Here is a 22,083-nt window from a genome sequence, read left to right as displayed (position 1 = left end):
CCACGAGTCGCTTGGCGAGAGAGGGATAGCCTTTCTTGGGGAACCCCCCCCCCCCCCCCCCCCCCCCCTCCTCCCCCCTTCTGGTGCAGACGTCTCCCTTTGCAGTAGTTCCTCGTGGACTGACGAGCTTCGACATTCGTCGTTGGAGGGACTTTTTTGCCTACGACTTCACATGTTTTCTCCGCGACCCTTCACCAGACTTTGAGGCAGCTTGCTTGAGAGTTCATGTATTGTTCTTTGCAGCTAGAGAGATAGAGACCCTGGACTCAGCAGTTGGCTTCTCTTTTTCCCTATGTGGCAGGGACCAGCCTGAGTGGACTTTGGACTTAGTGTTGGAGTGGCTGTAGGCACAAGCCCACGAGTTCTCTCACCACATGGGAGACCTAGGGGTTACAGACTTGGTTCAGACTGAATGGCCGTTGGCCAAGTTCTCAATGACACCTCTATACTTGGCAGGATGTAGACACATTGTGGTACACTTCTTTGCTGACACGCAGAGCCGTGTCTGAGTGTGTGTCACCAGCGTGTGACTACTGTCTATCCTTTTTGTTGATTTCTTTCTTATTATTTATTCATTTTCACTTTTTGGAAACATCCCTCGGGAAATCTAACTGCCCTGCATTGCATAGCTAGTGTGGAACTGTTCAGAGGGAGTCTAGGCCTGAGGGCAAGAGAGCACTAAGGTTGGACAAGGACTATGGTTAGCCAAAGTGGGGTCGTTGACTAGCCAAAGTGGAATTCTTTGCTACAGAGGCTACATTTCAGTTCTTGGTGTGGTTGCAGTGTACAAAGAGGGTCGGATGACCTAGAAAGATACAATGGTAGCATCTCCTACAATTTAAGGAACTGCTATTTTTGGACCTGAAAATGTGTTTGCGTCATTACCTTTGGAATGACAAGGGGAACATTTTATTACTCTGCCGTGAAGTCAACTGGGCAACCGATCGGGAGATTTTTAGGCGGCAACCCCGAAATAGGAAATAGTCTGTAAATGTGCCAAGTGGCACATTTCTGTGCACTTTCCTCATGCAAGAGAAGGTAGCGCTGAATTTATAGCTGGGAGGCTTATTTTGGAGCTCCCTGTCACAGGTTAAGAGCTATGGAGTGCTTCCTTTCCCTCTTATGTACAGTGCGGTGCCAGGAGTGATGCCCTGCATGCTACGCACTGCTCTCTCTTCCCTATGGCAGTATGTTATGCCCCTCTAGTGGGCTTTTCAATTGACCAATGTACAGTTGTGTGGGTTCATGCACGATTGCCGAGGCAAGAGCCTCTTGCACAGGTACTAGATTAGCTAGCGGCTAATCCCCCGCAGGTACAGGTGATTCGGAGAGGTTTCACGTGCGAAATCTCGTCCGATTCAAAGGGCAAGTAGCCCTACAGGTGCGAGAGCTCGAGGACTTGCTACGGATGTGACCGGCACGCAAAACGGAGCCCGAAACAGTGAATTACAGCCTGCTGTGTATTTTTGCAGGTTTAGGGTTTTGGCCCTAAACGGACCCTAATACCCCCAGGAGGTTCGGGGACGCGAGGGAACCGCTGTACAGGTGATCTGACACATTTTCGGTGCAGAAAACAGAGAATTCAGTGTGCTGCAGATTCTCGCCAGGTTTTGCAAAGTGTCCGTATGTGTCAGGAAAGTCATCCAATGCTTGGGAATATTGACTGTGAAGGGTCCTAGTACAGTTATGCTGCCGAAATGGGACCAAAACAGTTGAAATTCAGCCAAGGTTGTGCGGGGCAGCTTGTAGGGAACCACAACGTTTATTCCCACTTTTAAAGAATAAAGAAACACCGAAAGGGGCGCCTATTTAGGGGCCAATCTGGTGTCGGTCTTCTCATACAAGTGCAGTCTAGCAGCCTGTATCCCTTCCCCCTTTGTTGTGTCTTGAAAGTACAGGTAAAGTGGGCGACAAATTAAATGGGTGAAAGCAAACAAGGTTTAAGTCTAAGGTCTACCGCCCTTTTTGAAAGTACAGACCGGTTTCATGGTTCCATCGCCGGGATTAAATCACTTTTTCCTATAGAAGTGAGCCTTGGTCAGTTTGGGCTTGAAGACACAGGGGATCATAGACCAGACACAGGAAATTGCAATTATGGCTGATAGACCAGATGATGTGACTGAAGAGGTTTCCTCGTCGTAGGGTCAACGGACACATGAAGTGGGTGAGTCTTCAAGACCACCACAGACGGATGATGATATATTCAGGACCCAGTTGGCTATTGCTGTGGCTATGTTTACACAAGTAATGCAGAACCCGAGGTTTTTAGCCTTTCTGTAACCTCCTCTTCCGTCTCAGCAAGTTGGGTCACTGGATCATATTCAAAAGCCTGTTAAGACTCAAGCACAGGTGATTCATACTGCAGACACAATGGAAACACCTGTACACTTGACGGAGAATATGCAGTCTCCACAACCTGTGCCTAAGGTGTAAGAAAAGGTGGCTGAGATGCCAGTCTTTCAAGCTGTACCAATTCAGCCAGCCACTTTTCAGCAGCCTATAGCTGGTTCTAATGGGCAGGGAAGCAACCTACAGGCTATGCAACAAGTTTTCCCACCACCTTCAGTACACCCTGGCTATTTTGGAGGTGGATCGGTATTCCAGAGCATGGCTGGTCATGCACCTGGTAATCAGTTTTACATGCTAGGAACAGTGTTCGGGGGTGCTCAAACAATGATGCCTAACCCCGTGTATGGTGTCACGGGCATGCTACCAGGGTTTCAAAGCATTTAGGCCAATTTGGGATGCCACAGGCAAATTTTGGTATGGCTGGAATTACAAATCAACAACCAAATATGGCATTTCTAGGTCAACTTAATAGCGGTCAAGGAACACAGACGAACCCTAACAGTGTTCCCATGTTTTAGTCACTTCCATATGACAACTTAACGCCGCTGGAGAGGCCAACTCCGTACAAAGAAGGTGACAAAGGTGTGACATTCACGACCTTCACAAGGTTTGATGACATGAAGAAGGCTCTCTCATTCCTCCAGCAGTTTGATAAGGTCTATGCAGGGGGAAACTTTACAGAGGCTTCAAAGGTCCGCAAGGCAGCCACTTTCTTGACAAGGAATGCGGGACAATGGTGGACGACTTTATTGCTTCAAGGGCAAGCTCCATCCACATGGATTTACTTCAAGCAGATTTTTGCAGCAGCATGGTTATCTGATGACTTTGAAGCAGATGTCATGACAGAATGGCACCAGCTTAATGCTGCCACTTGCAAGAATTTGGATGACTACAATCGGAAGTTTTGGAAAGCTCTACTTCCAGTAACTTCCTATAGGTTTGTGCCATTGACAAAACAGATTGAAAAATACTGTTGTGGCCTACCCAAAGGATTGAGAAAGTACTGCATGAAGACCAAAGTAACTACTTTGACGCAGCTCATCAAGGTAGCAAACACTGGCAATGGTTTGCTCAAGGGAGAAGATTGTAAATTTAATACTGGCATCAAAGAAGGATCAGCCAAGAAAAATTAGCGAAGAAGTACGTTCCCAAGGAGGTTCTTAAAGGGACTCAGGAGCTAGCCAACGCAGGGAAAGATAAAGCTACGGCTGAATCAGAAAAGGGACCAGCAAAGAAATGGAAAAGACGTTTTCCTCGCAAGTCGGAAGAGCAAAAGAAGTTCCTGAGGTCAAAAAACAAATGCTTTATCTGTGAGCAGCCTGGCCACATTGCGTACAATTGTCCTCAAAAGAAAAGGTCAGCTGATTCTAAAGACAAGGAGGACAGGAAAGGAAAGAGGCCCATGGCTGGTCTAGTGCCAGATATGGTGGGCGACAAGCCAAATTCAGATGCAAGTGAGCGTTGCAGAGCATGGGGAAAGGTCAGGGATCAAACAGTGCTTATCTTCTCTGATCCAGGTGCCAAAGCCAACTTCATTTCCCCAGAATTGGCTTCAAAGTTGGGAATCAGACCTGAAGAGATGGGGTATACAGCAGAGGCAGGTTTGGCATGTCATGGCCATACAGAGGTTGTGACACCCAGCATCAGAAAGTTGCGCCTACATATCCAGTCCTATGTAGATGCTGAAGAATTTTACATCATGCCACTGGACGGATGTGATGTGTTGCTAGGTATTCCTTGGTTGTTTCGTGTACAGGGAATCATGGATGCCTACATCAAAAAGATCACTGTACAGAACAGGGGAAAGACTCAGATTCTAGATGTAAAGCTTAAAGGGGAGTCTATTCCCACTGTATTAGCTTCTGCTATTACTTCTGTAATGAAAAAGCATCTTTCTGCGTACTTGGTTTTTGCACGTGAAGTGTCAGATTGCGATGAATCAAATTTATCTGTGCTAGATAAGGAAAGGTCAATGTTTTTACAACAGTATAGTGACTGTTTTTCCGATTCATTACCGTCTCAATTACCGCCAGAGACACCCGATGACCATGCGATAGATTTGGTGCCAGGTAGTAGCCCACCAAATAAGCCTCCGTACAGGGTTAGTGCGGCTCAGCAGAAAGAGATAGTGAGCCAAGTACAGGAGCTGTTAGAAAAGGGACTGATTCAGCCCAATTAATCTCCATTCTGTTCTCCAGTGTTGTTGGTGCAGAAAAAGGATGGCTCATGGCGTATGTGCATCGACATACCGTGCACTGAACAAGAATACCATCAAGAATAGGTTCCCTATACCTAGAATTGATGATATTGTGGACAAATTAGAAGGAGCAGCTATGTTTAGCAGGATAGATCTAAAGAGTGGGTACCATCAGATCCGCATTAGATCAAAGGATGTGCACAAGACTGCTTTTAGAACAACGTTTGGCCTTTACGAATTTTTAGTGATGCCCTTTGGTCTCACAAATGCTCCTGCTACGCTCAATAGGATGATGGACAGAATTTTCCGTCCACACCAGCAGTTTGTTGGTACATTCTTTGATGACATGATAGTCTACTCAAAGAATGAAGAGGAGCATAGGCATCACTCGGCCATTATGTTCAAAGAGCTACGCAGCCATAGGTTGCTCATCAATGCAAAGAAAAGTGAATTTTTCTTGGAAGAGATTCACTTTCTGGGACACATTGTCTCAAAGGATGGTGTCAGAATGGATCCTGCAAAAGTTGAAGCGATCAAGTTATGGCAAGATTTGAAGACGGTGCTCGATGTCCGAAGATTCTTGGGACTATGCTCCTATTACAGAAAGTTTATCCGAAATTTCGCTGAGATTGCTTCACCTTTACATGCTCTTCAAAAGAAGACAGTTACCTTTAGATGGACACAGAAAGAGATTTTAACATTTAATCTCTCAAAGGAAAAGATGACTTCAGATCCAGTCATTGTGTTGCCAGATCTTAGGAAGTCATTTGTGGTCCAGTGTGACGCCTGTGGTAGTAGCATTGGTGCAGTGCTAATGCAAGATGGCAGGGTAGTACTATGAGAGTAGAATCTTGCAAGGGCCAGAAAAGACTATGTAAGTCTATGAAAAAGAACTGCAGGCCGTCATTCATGCGCTCTTAAGTTGGAAACACTACCTGCTAGGTGCAGATTTCGTTGTCCAAACGGATCACCAGACTTTGCGATACTTCTTAACACAAGCAAAGTTATCTGAGAAGCATATGCGATGGGCAAATATCTTGTCCATGTTCCATTTTCAGATTGTGCATGTGGAAGGCAAGAAGAATGTTGTGGCTGATGCCTTGTCAAGGAAGCCACAAATTTCAGCTGTGTCAATTCCTTATCATCATGAACTTGATGATATGAGGGAACAATATGCAAATGATGAAGATTTTGCAAGGGTCTTCGAGCAGCTAATGGATGGACAATGTCATGAACACTATCTTCTCAAAGATGGGTTCATGATGATGCATGGCAGATTGTGTCACAAAGCCATTGCGACGCAAAGTTATGGAAGAGAGTCATGTCCCACCGTATGCAGGGCATCGTGGTATCGATGCTACAGTTGAAGCGGTTGAGACATTCTTCTACTGGCCTACATTGAGAAGAGATGTTGATGCCTTTGTGCGAGAATGCCTAATATGCCAAAAGGTCAAGTTTGACAGGCAAAAGGCACCAGGGTTATTGCAACCACTACCTATTCCAGATAAACCATGGGAAAGTATTGCTATGGATTTTATCTTTGATCTTCCGAGAACGCAGACAGGAAACGATGGTATTTGGACCATCATTTGCAGATTCAGCAAGCAGGCTCATTTTATTCTTGTCAGGAAGAAGATAAAGCCAGATCAGATGGCACGCTTGTTTATGAGCAATATTTTCAAGTATCATGGCATGCCACAGTCGATTGTTAGCGACCGTGATCCACGCATGACAAGTTTGTTCTGGAGAGGCTTGTTTGAGAATATGGGCACCACGCTCAAATTCTCTTCGTCATTTCATCCTCAAACAGATGGGCAATCAAAAGAGGCAAATTCTACTGTCCTAGATCTGTTGAAGTGCTATGTATCAGAGCTTAAAGGAAAGTGGGAGTAGTATTTGCCATTGGTGGAGTATGTATACAATAATACAGTGCATTCATCAAGTGGCAAGGCACCTTTTGAGATAGTTGAAGGTGGCAAGAAAGTTCCTCCCATATTGCATACAAAGGACAAGATATTTGAAGCAGATAAGTATGTTCAGGACATGGATGAAATGTACAAGAAGGTCAAAGTGGCCTTAGAAAAGACTCAGGCAAAGCAAAAGAAAGCAGCTGATCGTCACCGTCGTGAAGTGGTATTTTCACTTGGTGATTGGGTGCTTCTACGCTTTGAAAAGGCAAGGTTAAAGAAGATGAAGGGCAAGGAAAGACTGTTTCCAAAGCTCAACATGCGTTACTATGGGCCTTTTCAAGTATGCAACATAATCAATGATGTTGCATATAAGCTGAAATTGCCTGAGAGTTGGCAGATTCACAATGCGTTTCATGTGAGTCTTCTCAGACCCTATGTGGGTGATGTGCCAGAGGATATGCCAGCTGAAGATCAATCGGAAGTTGAGGAACTTGACGAGATCTTGGTCCCGGAACAGATTTTGGCACATAAAGAAAGAAAAGTGAAAGGCAAGGTTGCTAGGCGTTACTTGGTGAAGTTTAGAAACTATCCACCAATGGATGCTAAGTGGATGGAAGAAGGTGAACTTGCAGAGTCACCAACTGTGTTATCACTTTACCTTGAAGCCTTCGATTTGCAACCTACCTTGACCCCTTGAGTTTCAAAGCTACATGGATTGTCAGTGTGACAATGGCTTCTGAAAGAAATGATGTACATGTTATTACAAGTGAGCTCAAATCAAGTACATGTTACATGAATGTTAGAGCTGTACAGATTTTCAGTTTTACAATTGCTCTTACAGAATGTCCAAAAGTGTGCTTAGTGCTGTAGAAGTGAGTATTTCCTGTCAGTTTGTCAAGGATACAGTAATTGCTTCTATTAAAGGGTACATGTGTAACAACATTCTTAAACTGTCGGTTTGTGTATGCTCGAAAGTGTTACTGGATCCAACGTGTACTAAAAGACAGTGGCAAAATGCGTAACTACCATTTTGTCATTGGAAAGTTAATGACTCAAAGCAATGGCAGAGTGCTAAGCTACCACTATGTCATTGGGACAGGGTTCACACGCAGGTAATACATGTGTCGACGAGGTGTTGAATACACCAAGGTTGACAATGAGCATGTATGTGTCGTACATGTGTCGACAGGTGTTGAATACACCAGTGTTGATTGTGAGCATGTACAACATAGATGCAAACGAGGACGTTTGAGATTTCAAGAGGGGGGTATGTCACCAGCGTGTGACTACTGTCTATCCTTTTTGTTGATTTCTTTCTTATTATTTATTCATTTTCACTTTTTGGAAACATCCCTCGGGAAATCTAACTGCCCTGCATTGCATAGCTAGTGTGGAACTGTTCAGAGGGAGTCTAGGCCTGAGGGCAAGAGAGCACTAAGGTTGGACAAGGACTATGGTTAGCCAAAGTGGGGTCGTTGACTAGCCAAAGTGGAATTCTTTGCTACAGAGGCTACATTTCAGTTCTTGGTGTGGTTGCAGTGTACAAAGAGGGTCGGATGACCTAGAAAGATACAATGGTAGCATCTCCTACAATTTAAGGAACTGCTATTTTTGGACCTGAAAATGTGTTTGCGTCATTACCTTTGGAATGACAAGGGGAACATTTTATTACTCTGCCGTGAAGTCAACTGGGCAACCGATCGGGAGATTTTTAGGCGGCAACCCCGAAATAGGAAATAGCCTGTAAATGTGCCAAGTGACACATTTCTGTGCACTTTCCTCATGCAAGAGAAGGTAGCGCTGAATTTATAGCTGGGAGGCTTATTTTGGAGCTCCCTGTCACAGGTTAAGAGCTATGGAGTGCTTCCTTTCCCTCTTATGTACAGTGCGGTGCCAGGAGTGATGCCCTGCACGCTACGCACTGCTCTCTCTTCCCTATGGCAGTATGTTATGCCCCTCTAGTGGGCTTTTCAATTGACCAATGTACAGTTGTGTGGGTTCATGCACGATTGCCGAGGCAAGAGCCTCTTGCACAGGTATTGGATTAGCTAGTGGCTAATCCCCCGCAGGTACAGGTGATTCGGAGAGGTTTCACGTGCGAAATCTCGTCCGATTCAAAGGGCAAGTAGCCCTACAGGTGCGGGAGCTTGAGGACTTGCTACGGATGTGACCGGCACGCAAAACGGAGCCCGAAACAGTGAGTTACAGCCTGCTGTGTATTTTTGCAGGTTTAGGGTTTTGGCCCTAAACGGACCCTAATACCCCCAGGAGGTTCGGGGACGCGAGGGAACCGCTGTACAGGTGATCTGGCGCATTTTCGGGGCAGAAAACAGAGAATTCAGCGTGCTGCAGATTCTCACCAGGTTTTGCAAAGTGTCCGTATGTGTCGGGAAAGTCAATGCGTGGGAATATTGACTGTGAAGGGTCCTAGTACAATTATGTTGCCGAAATCGGGCCAGAACAGTTGAAATTCAGCCAAGGTTGTGCGGGCAGCTTGTAGGGAACCACAACGTTTATTCCCTCTTTTAAAGAATAAAGAAATACCGAAAGGAGGGCCTATTTAGGGGCCAATCTGGTGTCGGTCTTCTCATACAGGTGCAATCTAGCAGCCTGTATTCCTTCCCCCTTTGTTGTGTCTTGAAAGTATAGGTAAAGTTGGCGACAAATTAAATGGGTGAAAGCAAATAAGGTTTAAGTCTAAGGTCTACCGCCCTTTTTGAAAGTACAGGCTGGTTTCAGTGTGCAGCGGAAGGTGAGAGAGAGAAAGAGACAATGGCACGAGAGAGAGAGAAGAGACATGACAGGAGACAGATATGGTGGAAAGGTTGGCAGCCCAATAACTCAAGATGGCTACATGGTGTGAGACAATACAATGAGGGTGCTCCCCCTCCTATATATAGGAGAATAGGGCTGGTCGGGCAATAATCCTCAATATGGCCCAATGACCTAAAAATATGACCCTGGGGGAATATGTGATCAAAACAGGTCTAAAGTGGGAAATGCGCTGAACAACCCTAAGTGTGCCTGAGATCCCTGTCCAAGAGGTGTACGGGTAGCCAACCCACAACCAAGGGGGAGTGCACGTGATGAGTGTGAAGCGTGTACAGTGTAGACAATGTGCGAAGCATTTGGAGATGAAGAATCTAACACCTCCCCTCAACAACAGATGCGGAGAAGCTGTCGAGGAGAATGCAACACGCTTGGTAAATTTGGAGAAGATGTAAATCCCGGGAGAAAAGAATGAGGAGCGCCAGCTTAACAACACGACAATCCGTACAACACCAATGTGATGATGACCAAGGGTGAGGAAACTCCGATCAAATGGCACAAGGAAGCTGATGGATTGGCAAGCTACGGAATAAATCGCTGAAGAGGATTTATAAGAGGAAGTAACCTAAGATGAGCGTCCAATAGCCCATCGGTGATGATCACCACTAGGATGGAGGGACCCAACGTAGCAGCATGAGACAAGACATGGGGACCCCCCCTGAAGAGGAGCACTCTGACCAAGAGGAGAGGAAAACTGTCGAGGTGGAAAGCCGGTAGCATATCGAAGTCAAAGAAGCTCTAGCAAAAGAGGGAGGAAGAGCAAGAAGAAGAGGCTCAATAGGGAAGGCATCGTCCACCATAGTAGACAAGATGACAGGATAAGCAATCCATCCAAGTAGAGACCGCAATACCTGCAATCTTCCGGCAAAAAGAGTCATAGGAGATCTTGGGGAAAGTCAACCTGTGGGAGCACATCCATTGCCGGGGTTTGGACAAAAATCCAAGAGAGTCTGCAAGTGCAAGTCTGAAGACACACTACATAGGAGAACTCTCCCCCAGGGAAAGTAATGGAATGTGGTGAGGTTAAGGACGGCTGAGAGGATGCATCGGGAAGAATGACCGGTGTTGTAGAAGTCACAGCCTCGGAGTAGACCAGCAAAGCAAGTAACATCCAGGAGGTCTTCACCGTCTAAGTAGTGCATAGGTACATCCAAACTGCAAGTGGAGGAGCCACAAAACTAAGCAAAAGCAAGGAAGAAGCTCTACCAAGTAGAGTCAAGGCAAAAGAGCCACCATGGAGTAGTGTGTCGGAAGAGACCCTGCAGGCATCCAGATGCCAAAGGATACTCACATCGAGGAGTACATGTCCAAAAGAAGTGTCTGACGTGCCAAGAGGCACGGGTCTGTCATACAGAGAACAATGAAGGAGGTGGATAGGGCAATCCCAAATAGAGAGACAACAATCGAGGGAGAGGGAGGGACGATTACTGAGGAAGAAGTAGCAGTGGAAAACACAAGCCACGTCTACATAAGTACCTGTACCAATCCAATCCCCGGCATCTTCCTGAGGGCAAGAGAACCTCGAGGAGGGACGACAATGAGAAGTGTTTTGCGTCTGCATATGATCCAAGGAAGTGCGAAGTGATGCGAGGCTTGTGGAAAGTGTGACCATCTGCTCCTTGATAAGAGCGAGGGCATCCTTTGATTGACCTTCTCCGTCCTGAGAATTCAGCATGGTTACTCAAAAGGAATAACGAAGGGTTAGGAACTTGAACATGTGCACGTTCTGGTTCAAGAAGAGGTTCTGGGACGGGTGCTCCGAGAGCGGAAAGTTCCTCTGGAATAAGTTCGCGCTCTGGAGTCGGGGAATCGGGAATAATTATCACGTCCAGCTCTGAGCAAGAGAATCCGGAATCACAGTCACTGCATGTGGAGTGAAATTTTTTGGGCAAGATTTTGTCGGGGATTTTTTTAAAATTTTTTCTGACAGGTTATCCAATTGCTCTTGTCGGCGAAGGATAATGTGCGTAGAGTGTGCACACCAAGTCAGCACTCGGAGGAGAAGCTGGAGGAGAACCTTCGAATAAAATGGCCCATCGTTGGCTTTCTTGGCACTTTTTTTATGTAAGTTTAATTGAAAGGTTCAAGTGAAAAGGGGCTTTCACATGGTCTTCAAAAAATATGGGGTTGGCAGGCCACTTAAGGCATATAAAGTGGGTTTTAATTGAATTCTGTAGTTCTGGTGGTTTTAATACATTGCGGGCTGCTGAGGTTTGACGAAAAATAAAGGCCAGCGAAGAGGTTTGTTAGCGAAGAGGCAGCCCAACATGGGGATTCAGCCCAGTGCATGGGGAAGGGAGGGGTGCAAACCTCTGGGAAGGGGTGCGAACCGCTGGAAGGTTGGTGTCTGCACACATGGTCAATTCAGCCCAGCAGTCAGCCAGCGCAGAATTTCAGCCAGCACCTCAGTGATTCAGCGATTTGAAAGTTGCGCAAAGGGGCTGCCCTGGGAAGGGGTGCGAGCAAGAGACTTAGCAGAGGAAGAGGCACGTTGCCTTCTGCTAGGTCAATGGTCTTCACATGAAAGGGTGCAAGCACACAGGTGCGAAGGAGTGCAATTGGATGAAGGGTACGCAGGGTTCTTAGGGTACGCCGCACAAACACATCTCGCTTCTTTTTTCTTTACTTTATATACGTGAAATAGAAAGATACTTGTTACCTCATGCTCGCGTGGGTGCATGTACCACCTTTCTTCTGCTTCCATACAACTCCGGGAAAGGGTTAACACGTAGCGACGAGGGTGAGAGGCTCACGACCTTCGGGCCTGGGATAAAAATTGCTATGATACCATTGTGAGGATTAGTGGTGCTAATTCTATAATTAAGACTTAAAACTTCGTACTTAAGATCAAACGGAGTCTCAAGAGACTGAATGTGTGTTTGATTGATTGAATGAATGCTTGAAAATTGAGTACAATAGGCTCCTTGTATAGGACGAAGAGGCACAAATGAAAGATTCGTCTCATGGTGAAGAGACATGACTTCAGACGTATTGACACATCCTTTCGGCAAAGAGCTGCAACCATTGGACGAAGTTTCGACACCGTAGAGCAAAGGGGTGTGACCAGTCGTCGAAGGAGTGTGGCTTTTGGTGAAGAGGCACGTCCTCTTGAGCGAAAGGTCATGACCATCCAAGCGTAGGGGTCTTTCTTGGCTTGTCACTTTGCGTATCTGCAACTAGGAGTAGATGTAATACTGTAACATAGTCACAATCGTGACACCACCGGCGACGGATGTCGAAACTAGTCAATCCTCAGGGAACTGTTGCGAAAGGTGACGACTACATCAACAGGGGCGTTCACAGGAATGGCCTCTCCTCTCTTTCCAGGCGGATCGTGGCAAAAGCGTTGCCAAGAGATCTCCTAGCTAACGATGTAGGTCCTGTTCCCTGAGTCAGCTGCGAGGTATGAGTGAGAGTGGATGATTGAGCAAGGGGTCTAATTGGTGGATTGGGAGGAGAGAGGATGGTAATTGGGGGAATGTGGGATGTGGAGGTGGCGGTGGTAGGGGCGGTAGGCAGAGTGGGAGGGGGAGAGGCTATCGGTGGCAAAGCTGAGGTGGAAGATGTATTTGAGGGTTTATCTTGCTTCCCTTAAGCAATTAATAGCAAGTTACAAATGGCCAGATTGGAGCACAAATCACCACTAATAAAACCCTACAGGACTAGAGAATTCCTGCTCAGAAAAACTAATCTCTCTCTCAAACCTGTCACTGTAAATGATGATAAATCAAGATAGTAGGGGGTTGTTCTGAAGAGTGTGACATCAATAACAAGTGGCGAAGGTCACTTGGTACGTGTCTACCCATTCATTGTAGCCTATTCTAATAAGCTTTGATGTTTGGATGGTGGCAGGTACCGACCTCTCTTTCACCTACTAGGAGACGCCCTTACTTCTCATAGATTGCGAGTTGTACTTTGTATACTTGATGAATCAATTTATTAATTTATAGTGTTCGTTCGATTTTTCATATCTTTTGAAGTCTACTGGTTAAGTTTGATAAAAATTCACTGTATGGTTGTGTAAAGATGGAAAAATAAAGCAAACACACACACTATGTTCCAGACAGGACTGTCACTATATAGTGAATTGTACCAAGCCATCAACATGTACTTACTTTTTTGTTCCTTCATATCAGGTTGGATGGATTTCATCCTTGACTAAGCTTGGCTATGCAGGCATTAAGGACCTTTCGATTCCACCTTTGGACACTCCATGTATACTGTCTTGTTTTAAAGGCTCGATTTCCATAAAAAGCTTTTGTACTTCGAAAAGGAGGCCATTTCAAATCATTCTTTATTTGCTCTCAGCATAGCCTCTGTCAATGACTGGATTGCCCTCTTGGTTGTAGCTAGGAAGGAACTTCCTAAGCTTCTCTCTTCTTAGATAATTTTCTTCTCTATGTTTAATAATCTCTATCTCATTAACAATCTTCCTGCTGCTCCTCTTGAAATCAAGCATAATAAGAAAGTTGTAACCCCTTACTTGACCTTGATCTTCTTGATCCCGAGGAAAGAGAAGCCATAGCATCTCTAAATATCTCGAACTCTGATAAGGCTGAGAAATCCATCTCGAAGGCTTCTCACTCCTAGGCAAGTTGAGCTTGATGCCATTCATCTTGATAATAAACTTTGGAATTTCGAGCTTATTAGCCATAGTGCCCCTTTTACTATCTCTGCTCTAGCTCTCCATTGTAGCCTTACCTCTGAGGTAGTGGATCAATGTCAGACTTTAGCTCTGCAAGCCAAGCACCTCTTCTCTTCTGATCTACCTTTTGATCTCCTTCAAGTCAAGCTTTCAGATGTGGATTTTAACAAATGCTCCAACTCAAAGCTCATTGCTAGGACCAATGGATTGGCATTGATTGACAAACTCAAGGACCACAAGAGATTGCTGAAGAGCTGTTGGAACACATATCGACCTTTTGTCAAGTGCCAATGCCGAAAATTGGATGCTAATTCGTGTTGCTCGGCTTCGATCATATGGTTTGACTGGCTGCTCTGGTAGTTTTTCAAAATCTTCTTAAGTTCTTCCAACTCTCTCGAGGACCAACACAGATCTATGCATTTATTGCTTGGGTCACTTCTTTTCCGTTGGAGCTTCGTGATGCAGCCATTGTTTATTATGCTTTTCACGAGCAGCTAATTGAGATTGTCAAAGGGCAGTTCTTTATTCCCTTGGAATGCCTCTTCTTCCCAAGATTTAGTCCACTTCCATTGCCCTAACCATTGAAAGCATCCTCATGCCTATGGAAGGAAAAGACGAAGAGAATTACCAATACTCCTGGTAGTTTAGCCTCTTCATCTACAAAGAGACCACGTCAATTTCGTGGCTTCGAAGATCTGGGAGACACTTCCAAAACACTGGAATACAATGTCCAAGAGGATGAGGTACGCATATTGTGCTTCAAAAATAATGGTTTACAATCATTAATGAAAAAGCCTAAAATGCATGGTAGATTTGTGCACTTGCTTTTTTGCAATAAATTCATGGATTTTATTCACCCTACCTCATTTTTTAGTAAGGTTCTCACTCATTTTCGTATCCCGAAATCCTTATCATAAAATTGTTTTTGGTTGGAAACACGCTAGAAGCATAGCTCACTATCTCTATAAGCCAAGATCCACCTTTGTTGAGTTCACTAATGAAAACGAAGAATGTGGATGTCTTTCTCATAATAGGTTTGCTTACCACTTAGTGAATTTCGGGATTATTTGGAAGCATGTGTTATCTACTTCACCCAATTTATTCAGACACCCTCTTCCTAGGGAATTTGTCCTTAAAGGTCTTAACCATATACCTCATGTACCGACTAATCCTAGTCGTGTAATTAAAGAAATATGCCTTGCATGGGATACAATATGCGCCATCATACACTTGTCTAGTACTCTTGAACACCATGATTTTATCAAACACACGGTTCTACAGCTTTTTCATGAGACTTTTCCTAACTTCATGAATAATCAAACACCATGGTCTATGAACCAGGATCTATTGAGCAAACTAAATTACGTTATGCAGTTCATATATATTTGTGATATTGACAAGTCTACACAAACTCCAGTCTTTATTTGCAAGAAATTAGCTAGAGTTAAAGCCAAAGCTAGACTTCTTTCCAAGGAGTTTATCCTGGCTCCTCTATCAGAACCGGAGTTAGTAGAGAAAGTTAGTTAATATATTTTGCAAAAGTATGGACCTTGAGACACCTAAAATTGCTACATTACCTTACCTAATGGGAAACTAGAAGCTCCAGAAAAATCAGTTTCGTTAGATTACAAATGCGCACAATTGTTTGTTCTCACAAATCACAGCTAGAATTTCATCTATGTTGTCTGTTATAAACACTAGCTTCATTGAAATTACTGAGCACTTACATCTTAAATATAAATCTTTCGCTCACACACACTGTTATTGGTTAATCAATAATTAGTTTGAATTCCTTATAAATTTACCTACACAATTATTTTCTATGTATTCGTCTGACATCAAAGCTTGTTATGAAGCCATTCCTCATGATGGAGTCAATGGCTTGATCATTGTTATGAATGACATATTGAAAATCATTTTATCTGTAGGATACGTAGGTTTCAAGCAATCCAAAAAACATATTACTCTAGCAAAGAAATTTAAGGATGTCCGTTGGTCTTTTGAGTATGTTAGGGAATCAAATCAATTTGTATTGGATCATTGTTACACACAACTTGGGTTGAGCATATACAAACAACACAAAGGCATACCAATGGGGTACTCTTGCTCACCTACCTGGTGTACGTTCCTTTAAGGGTGAATCTGGGCTTATCTTGGATTCATCTAGGTATTTGTATTGTGATTTTTGGTTTTGTTTGGATAAGTTTTGGCTGTGCTATGTTTACGCTAGACAATAGACCTAGCAGAATGGAGGTGCCTTTTGTTTAACATAAATTTTTATTGTGATACTCTTGTGCAGGCAGTTTGAAGTAGACATTGTGTTATTAGCAGGCTATTTAAAGCTATTGCCGAATGAAGTTGTGCAAGCTTTTCCCCGGGCCATCTTGAATATACACCCGGCTCTTCTTCCTGCCTTTGGTGGCAAAGGTTACTTTGGGAGAAAGGTTCATGAAGCTGTTATTAAGTCAGGTGCTAGGTTAGTCTCAGTTTCTTGTTCTTTGAACATCACTCATCCTCCTCTTGGCATTTATATGAAGGTTGTAATTGCTTTCTGCTGTCATATTTAAAGGTATGAAATTCAACATATTTTCTAGTCTGAGTTTGTAAGCAGCTGTGTTTTTTCTATGGCCGAGAAGAATGCTTCTAATCAACAAAGAATTCATCCCTTATGTCGGGACTCCAGGTCTATATACGTCTATATGGTAGGCATAGAAAAAGGGTTTTTTTGAATAAAAACTAAAAACTTTTAAAATATTCATGCATTGTCATCATCTAAGTATTGCATTTGGAATATGAGCGAGAGAATATTTCTAGAATGAGAAAGCATATTGTGCATTAAATTTGAACTGCCTTTCATAGTTCCCCGACAAAGATCACGTGGGAAAAGTCTGATAGAAGATGTTGTGCTTGGAGAGCGGTTTTCAGGCTTGATAAGCTGAGTTTTTATTGACGTGTGAGACCTTCCCTTTTATGTTGTGTTGAGGGTATGGTATGCGCCATTGATGAGATGGATACACCATAAATAGATTGCCACCCACTCATATAATTTGATTGCCCCGCATATCTCCCTCTCTCCACGATGAGAGGACAAGAGCCAAGAGCTCAGACAGAGACACATAAAGAGGACATGGGCGTGTCGGACACAGCCGTTGCCCACCAAGGTGGCCAATTAAAGATATCGGTTTCTCCAGATGACAAATTGTTTGTTACATGCATCCTTGTGACAACATACTCACAACTGTCATGAAACGAGGATTGGAACCGCATGTGGGACGTGGAATGGGGAGCTTGAAAGATGCCCATTTCCTATGACTATGCTAGTCCTTGGTTAGATTATAACACTCTAAAATGACAGCAAAATGGCTAGAACAACGATTGCACCTCTTGCAATCAATTATGTAGAGAGGATAGTAGAAGGTCTGTTTAGTGTACTAGATTTGTCGTGACATGTAGATCTTGCGAATAGGGTCACAATGGTGTTGATATGAAATTCCCTAGGCTTTCCTTGTTGATCTTGCACTTTCCGTGAAGGGTGAATCTGAGCTTGACTTTAGTCCATTTGATGGTTTAAGCTGTGGTCACAAATATATACTAGCCTTCGTTGGGCTGGGTAAGAGGAGTGATGGGACCAATGAAACTAGTCCCCACCTCTAAGAAGTATGCAAGGCTATAGATAAATGTGGGTAAGGGTTTCTACCTCAAGGTCGTAGACGCATTTGATCATTGTGTTCATTTTGTTCGAGTTCAGATTCTTGTCTGGTGGTGGTTGTAATATCTCCCAGGAGTAGATGAGGGAGTGAGGGCTTTTTTGTGGTTGTGCCCGACCCAAAAGGAGAAGGGGGGAGGGGGGGTGGAGGTAACTCTAGCTAAACCCCACGATCCCATAAATGGCCTAATAAATGCTAATAAATATGTAAACTCATTGAAAGTGACCTTTACACATATATTTAGTAGCACAAGTGCAGAAGCCTTGAGAGTTGACTCTCACAATGCAGAGATCCAACGTTTGGGCACACTACCTCTCTTTAGCGTTTTCTCACTTGCTAGCGTTTTGCAATTATGCGACCACTTTCTCTCTTTAGCGATTTTCTCTCCCCACATTGATGTCTCTCTCTTGGCGTTTTCCTTTAGCGATCTCTCCCTTGGTGCTAGCGCTTCCTCTCCCTTGCAATGCACACACCCTCTCGGTGTGACATTGTGTGCGGCGAGGTCCCGTGCCCATTCGTTGGTCGATACGCGCTAGAAGGACGACGAGGAGGAGATCCATCGCGGTCGATCTAAGATCTATTGGTTGGCCGGTACAGAGAGGTGGTTTGCTCGCGGTTGGAGACAAGTTCATCACGATGCACAACACAGTTTACACGTCCAATGAACTCGGAATCGCATCAAACTTACTAGGCACCATCCTCTCACTAGGACATACTTACCTATAAATCTAATCTCACCAGATTAGAACCCTAGCTATCTCGAATATTGTCGCGATAGACCAACAGTTCATAATCCAAAAGTGGGCAAAACTTAAGTTTATCAGTATCTATGTGTAGCTAATCTCTTTCTCATTCCATGAAGCACTTGATTATTGAAAACAGACACCGTTTGTGCTACTTACAAGCAAAACAAGCTCGAGGAAGAATCGATCGTGATCAACTCGAAACGGCAAATGCGTGGCGTGGGCGCGTAGCTCTCGGAGATATTACCGCGATGGTGTGGTCGCGTCGTGAATCCAGTGAGGGAGAAGCATGTAGCGAAGAGGATAAGACTCTCTCTCTCTCTCTCTCTCTCTCTCTCTCTCTCAGACTCGTACGACACAGGATTAATTCAAATGTTATTCAAAAATGGTTCTAAGGTGACTTTTACACTTTAGTCACCTTAGCTCAAAAATGTACATGGGGTTCTCTTGCTCATGATTACAAAGTGGGGATAAATCTGAGTCCTGACTAACTGACTAATATTTACATAATCCAGACGAATGGATCAAAATGATAAGACGTCTTTGACATAAAAAATGGAATTTGATATGCTTTACAAGATGGGCTCATTACAACAGTTGGACCAATCAATTTTCCTTTCGTAAGCTTGTAGCTGTCCAAAGCATGGTCCATAAGCTCTTGGATGGTAGACACTTACTTGGACAAACATTATTCCTGTAGAGGTGATGACAATCCACTGGTATAGCGTTTGCAGTGGTCTTCCAAGGTTGTCAGCTTGAAGAAAGACACCGGAAGATAGACATCTAGGAACTTTTGGTTGTAGTCTTCCATGGTTTCCGTGGCCAACATTTTCAAGATTCCCCGTTTTGCTAGAAGCTGCACTTCAAAGAGGGATGTCATGTAACTCTAGGCAAAGATATTCTTGACAGCTTGCCAAGTCCTTGGAGCATGCAGCTTGGTTGCGATAGAACTCCACCAGTGCATAGCATTATCTTTGAGAAAAGCGGCGGCTCGAGAGATCTTTGATACTTTAGTGTAGTTCCTTGAGGCCTGTATATTGTTAAATTGCTACAAGAACTGTCACAAGGACGTGGCAATTGCTAACCTTAGTTGTTGGTTTCTTTCCAATGATTTTTGTTTAATTTTTGAGACCCTCTTTTTGGAGTTGCAAATGGTCGGACATTGTATGACCAATGTAAACGGTAGTTCACCCGCAGACGGGAAGTGGGTCGGCAATGGAATTCGTATAGTAAGAGGATGTCTAGGCTCAGTGCAAGGTCATGTAGGTCCCCCCGTCGCACTTAGCAAGTTGGTGGATACTAGGAAGTGAACTCAATAAAGGCATAAAGTCAAGGTGGGATCACCAACAGAAAGTATCCGATAGTTGGGCCACATTGCACTTTTGGATGCGGTCCCAATGAGGTTAGATGGTCGGATGACTAGTGGGAGCCCTACGGAAGCATCTCCTAAAATTTAGGGAGTTGCTATTTTGGGCCATGAAATCTGTTCGCGTCATTAGCTTCAGAATGACAAGGGGAACATTTCACAACTCTACTGCAAAGTCAACTGATGCACCAGTTGAGAGATTTTTAAGCAAGAAGCCCAATGCGGGGAAATTGCATGCATGAGTACCAAGTGACACTTTTTGGTCTATTTACCAAGTTTGGGAGAACAGAACTCGTAACTGACTTTTTGGAGCAGTTTTGGAGGTTGTTAACTCTGATTTTCAGCCATTTCTCTCCATTTTTGAGCTTCCCATGACTTTGCCTAGGTCTAAGGAGCTCATTTTTAGCATTGGAAGGCATCAGATGCGTCTTTGTAGGGCTGTTTTGTTGCGTTTTCAGCGATACGCAGGTTTTGGCAGCCATGGAAATCTTCCTCTTTTTGCATCTGTTTGTTCACAGATGCATTACAGGTTAAGGGCAGAAGAGGGAGCGCTCGATTTATGCTGGGGGATGCTTCATTGAGAACCTGTCACAGGTTAAGAGCTATGGAGTGCTTTCTTTCCCTCCCATGTACAGTGTGGTGCTAGGAGTGATGCCCTGCACGCTACACACTGCTCTCTCTCTCTCCCCTACGTGCAGTTATGTGATGCCCCACAAGAGGGCTCTTCATTTGACTGATGTACAGCTGTGTGGGTTCATGCTTTTGTGCTGAGGCAAGAGCCTCCTTGAGCAGGAACAGGGGTAGCTAGCTACTACTCCAAAGCAGGCACCGGTGAGGGTCATAACCTCACCGTATAGGTGTGTTTTCAGCACTGCGTATGCGCTGTAAATTGACTGTTTTTCAGCCATACAGACGCCAGAACCATTGGGAATAGTTTCCCACTGGCGGAGGACAGTTAGGGGACTGTTTGGGACTGAAAACATGGCAAAAACCAGTAAATACAGCGTGCTGAATTTACTGTTTTTGGGTAGGAATCAGAGGGTTTATGCCGGTGGAAGTGAGTTCTAGCGGGGGAATTGGTTTCGCGCAAGTTTTGGGATTGTTGTGCTGCCGGAATTTGGCCAAAACAGGTGGTATCTAGCTAGATACAGGTAAAAAATTCCCAGGACCCTTCTTTGTAATTTACCCTCCTAAAGAATAAAGAAATACCGAAAGGGGCGCCAATTTTGGGGCCTACAAGTTGTCGGCGTCTGCTCGGGGCATTCTAGCTTCCGAGACGTGTGTGTATTCAAGTATTAATTCCCGTCGCATGTTCTCTTTGCAAAGTGCTCTGCGTGCGTGTCTAAAGTAAAAATTTCGGGTGAAAGGCAACGCCACGGGCCGGTTTCAAGGTTTCGGTCTCGCGAACCTTGGCAAAAGCCGTATCCAAATCTCGCGAATATTCATCCGCTTCAAATATCTAATCTTTCGTGCTTAGGAAGGATGGAACCTTTGCAGCACTTTCAACAATCTCACATGGCGTCTTCCTCGTCGAAGAGTGTATCATGTTATTGTAGGAAAATTCCACCAAAGGTAAGTTCTTTTCTCATTGAGTCTTTTGATCCGAGATACAAGACTTCAGTAAATCTAAAATAACTGAATTGGCAATCTCAAATTGCCCGTCAGTCTGCAAGTGGAACGATGACGAGAACTGCAACTGCGTGCCAATGTTCTCCCAAATTGCCTTTCAAAACAAACTCATAAATCTGGGGTCTCTGTCGGAGACAATCGTCTCAGACGTGCCATGTAATCGGAAAATCATCGTGATCATTCTGTGTTCTCGGGAGATCAAAAATGAAATCCATTTCAATACTTTTCCAGGGGTGGGTGGGTATGGGTAAAGGCTTTAACAATCCTTGTGCCTTATGCGTGTCAAAATTGACCTTCTTGCATACTAAGCAATTGCGCACAAACTCTTCCACATCCTTTTTGAGTCTCGGCCCAAAGAAGTATCTCTCTACCCCCTTCATGGTGGTAGCAATGCCGCGGTGACTCGTAAAAGGTGGACAGTGGCATTCAATCATAACCTTTTTCCTCAACGGTTGTGTAACGCACAACATAGTCTTTTTCATCAAGTAGCCTTCCCGAAGGGAGTATCCAGCTACTGTCTCCCCATCCTGTATCCGTGTGAAAATATCTGCAAAATTTGAATCTGTGGTATACTGATCGACCATATCCTCGAAGCTCCTATGATGTATCGCGGAAATAGCGAGATCCAACGGCCTCCGAGACAAAGCATTTGCCACCACATTCTTTTGTCCCTGCTCATGGACAATCTGGAAGTGAAACTGTGACAAG

At 44.4% G+C, this 22,083-nt stretch overlaps 1 protein-coding gene across 2 annotated transcripts in view; it reads left to right on the top strand.

Moving 5' to 3' along the window:
• The window catches only part of LOC147429057 (Formyl transferase), a 95,729-nt gene that overhangs the window by 63,021 nt on the left and 10,625 nt on the right, over window positions 1-22,083 (top strand). Inside the window, exon 3 of one of the 2 annotated variants that reach the window (XR_015185792.1) lies at window positions 16,230-16,399. Coding sequence is in view for 1 of the 2 variants with exons in the window: in XM_086494924.1 (XP_086351050.1) it covers window positions 16,230-16,406 (177 nt within the window). In the remaining variant the exon portion in view is untranslated. Of the gene's footprint in view, window positions 1-16,229; window positions 16,407-22,083 lie in introns of both variants that reach the window. The other variant, XM_086494924.1, reaches the window with a different exon arrangement.

Source organism: Adiantum capillus-veneris, chromosome 22 (genome assembly GCF_014529385.1).
Source record: "Adiantum capillus-veneris isolate H3 chromosome 22, ASM1452938v2, whole genome shotgun sequence".
NCBI classification, from domain to species: domain Eukaryota; kingdom Viridiplantae; phylum Streptophyta; class Polypodiopsida; order Polypodiales; family Pteridaceae; genus Adiantum; species Adiantum capillus-veneris.
This window is presented reverse-complemented; position numbering and strand designations above follow the sequence as displayed.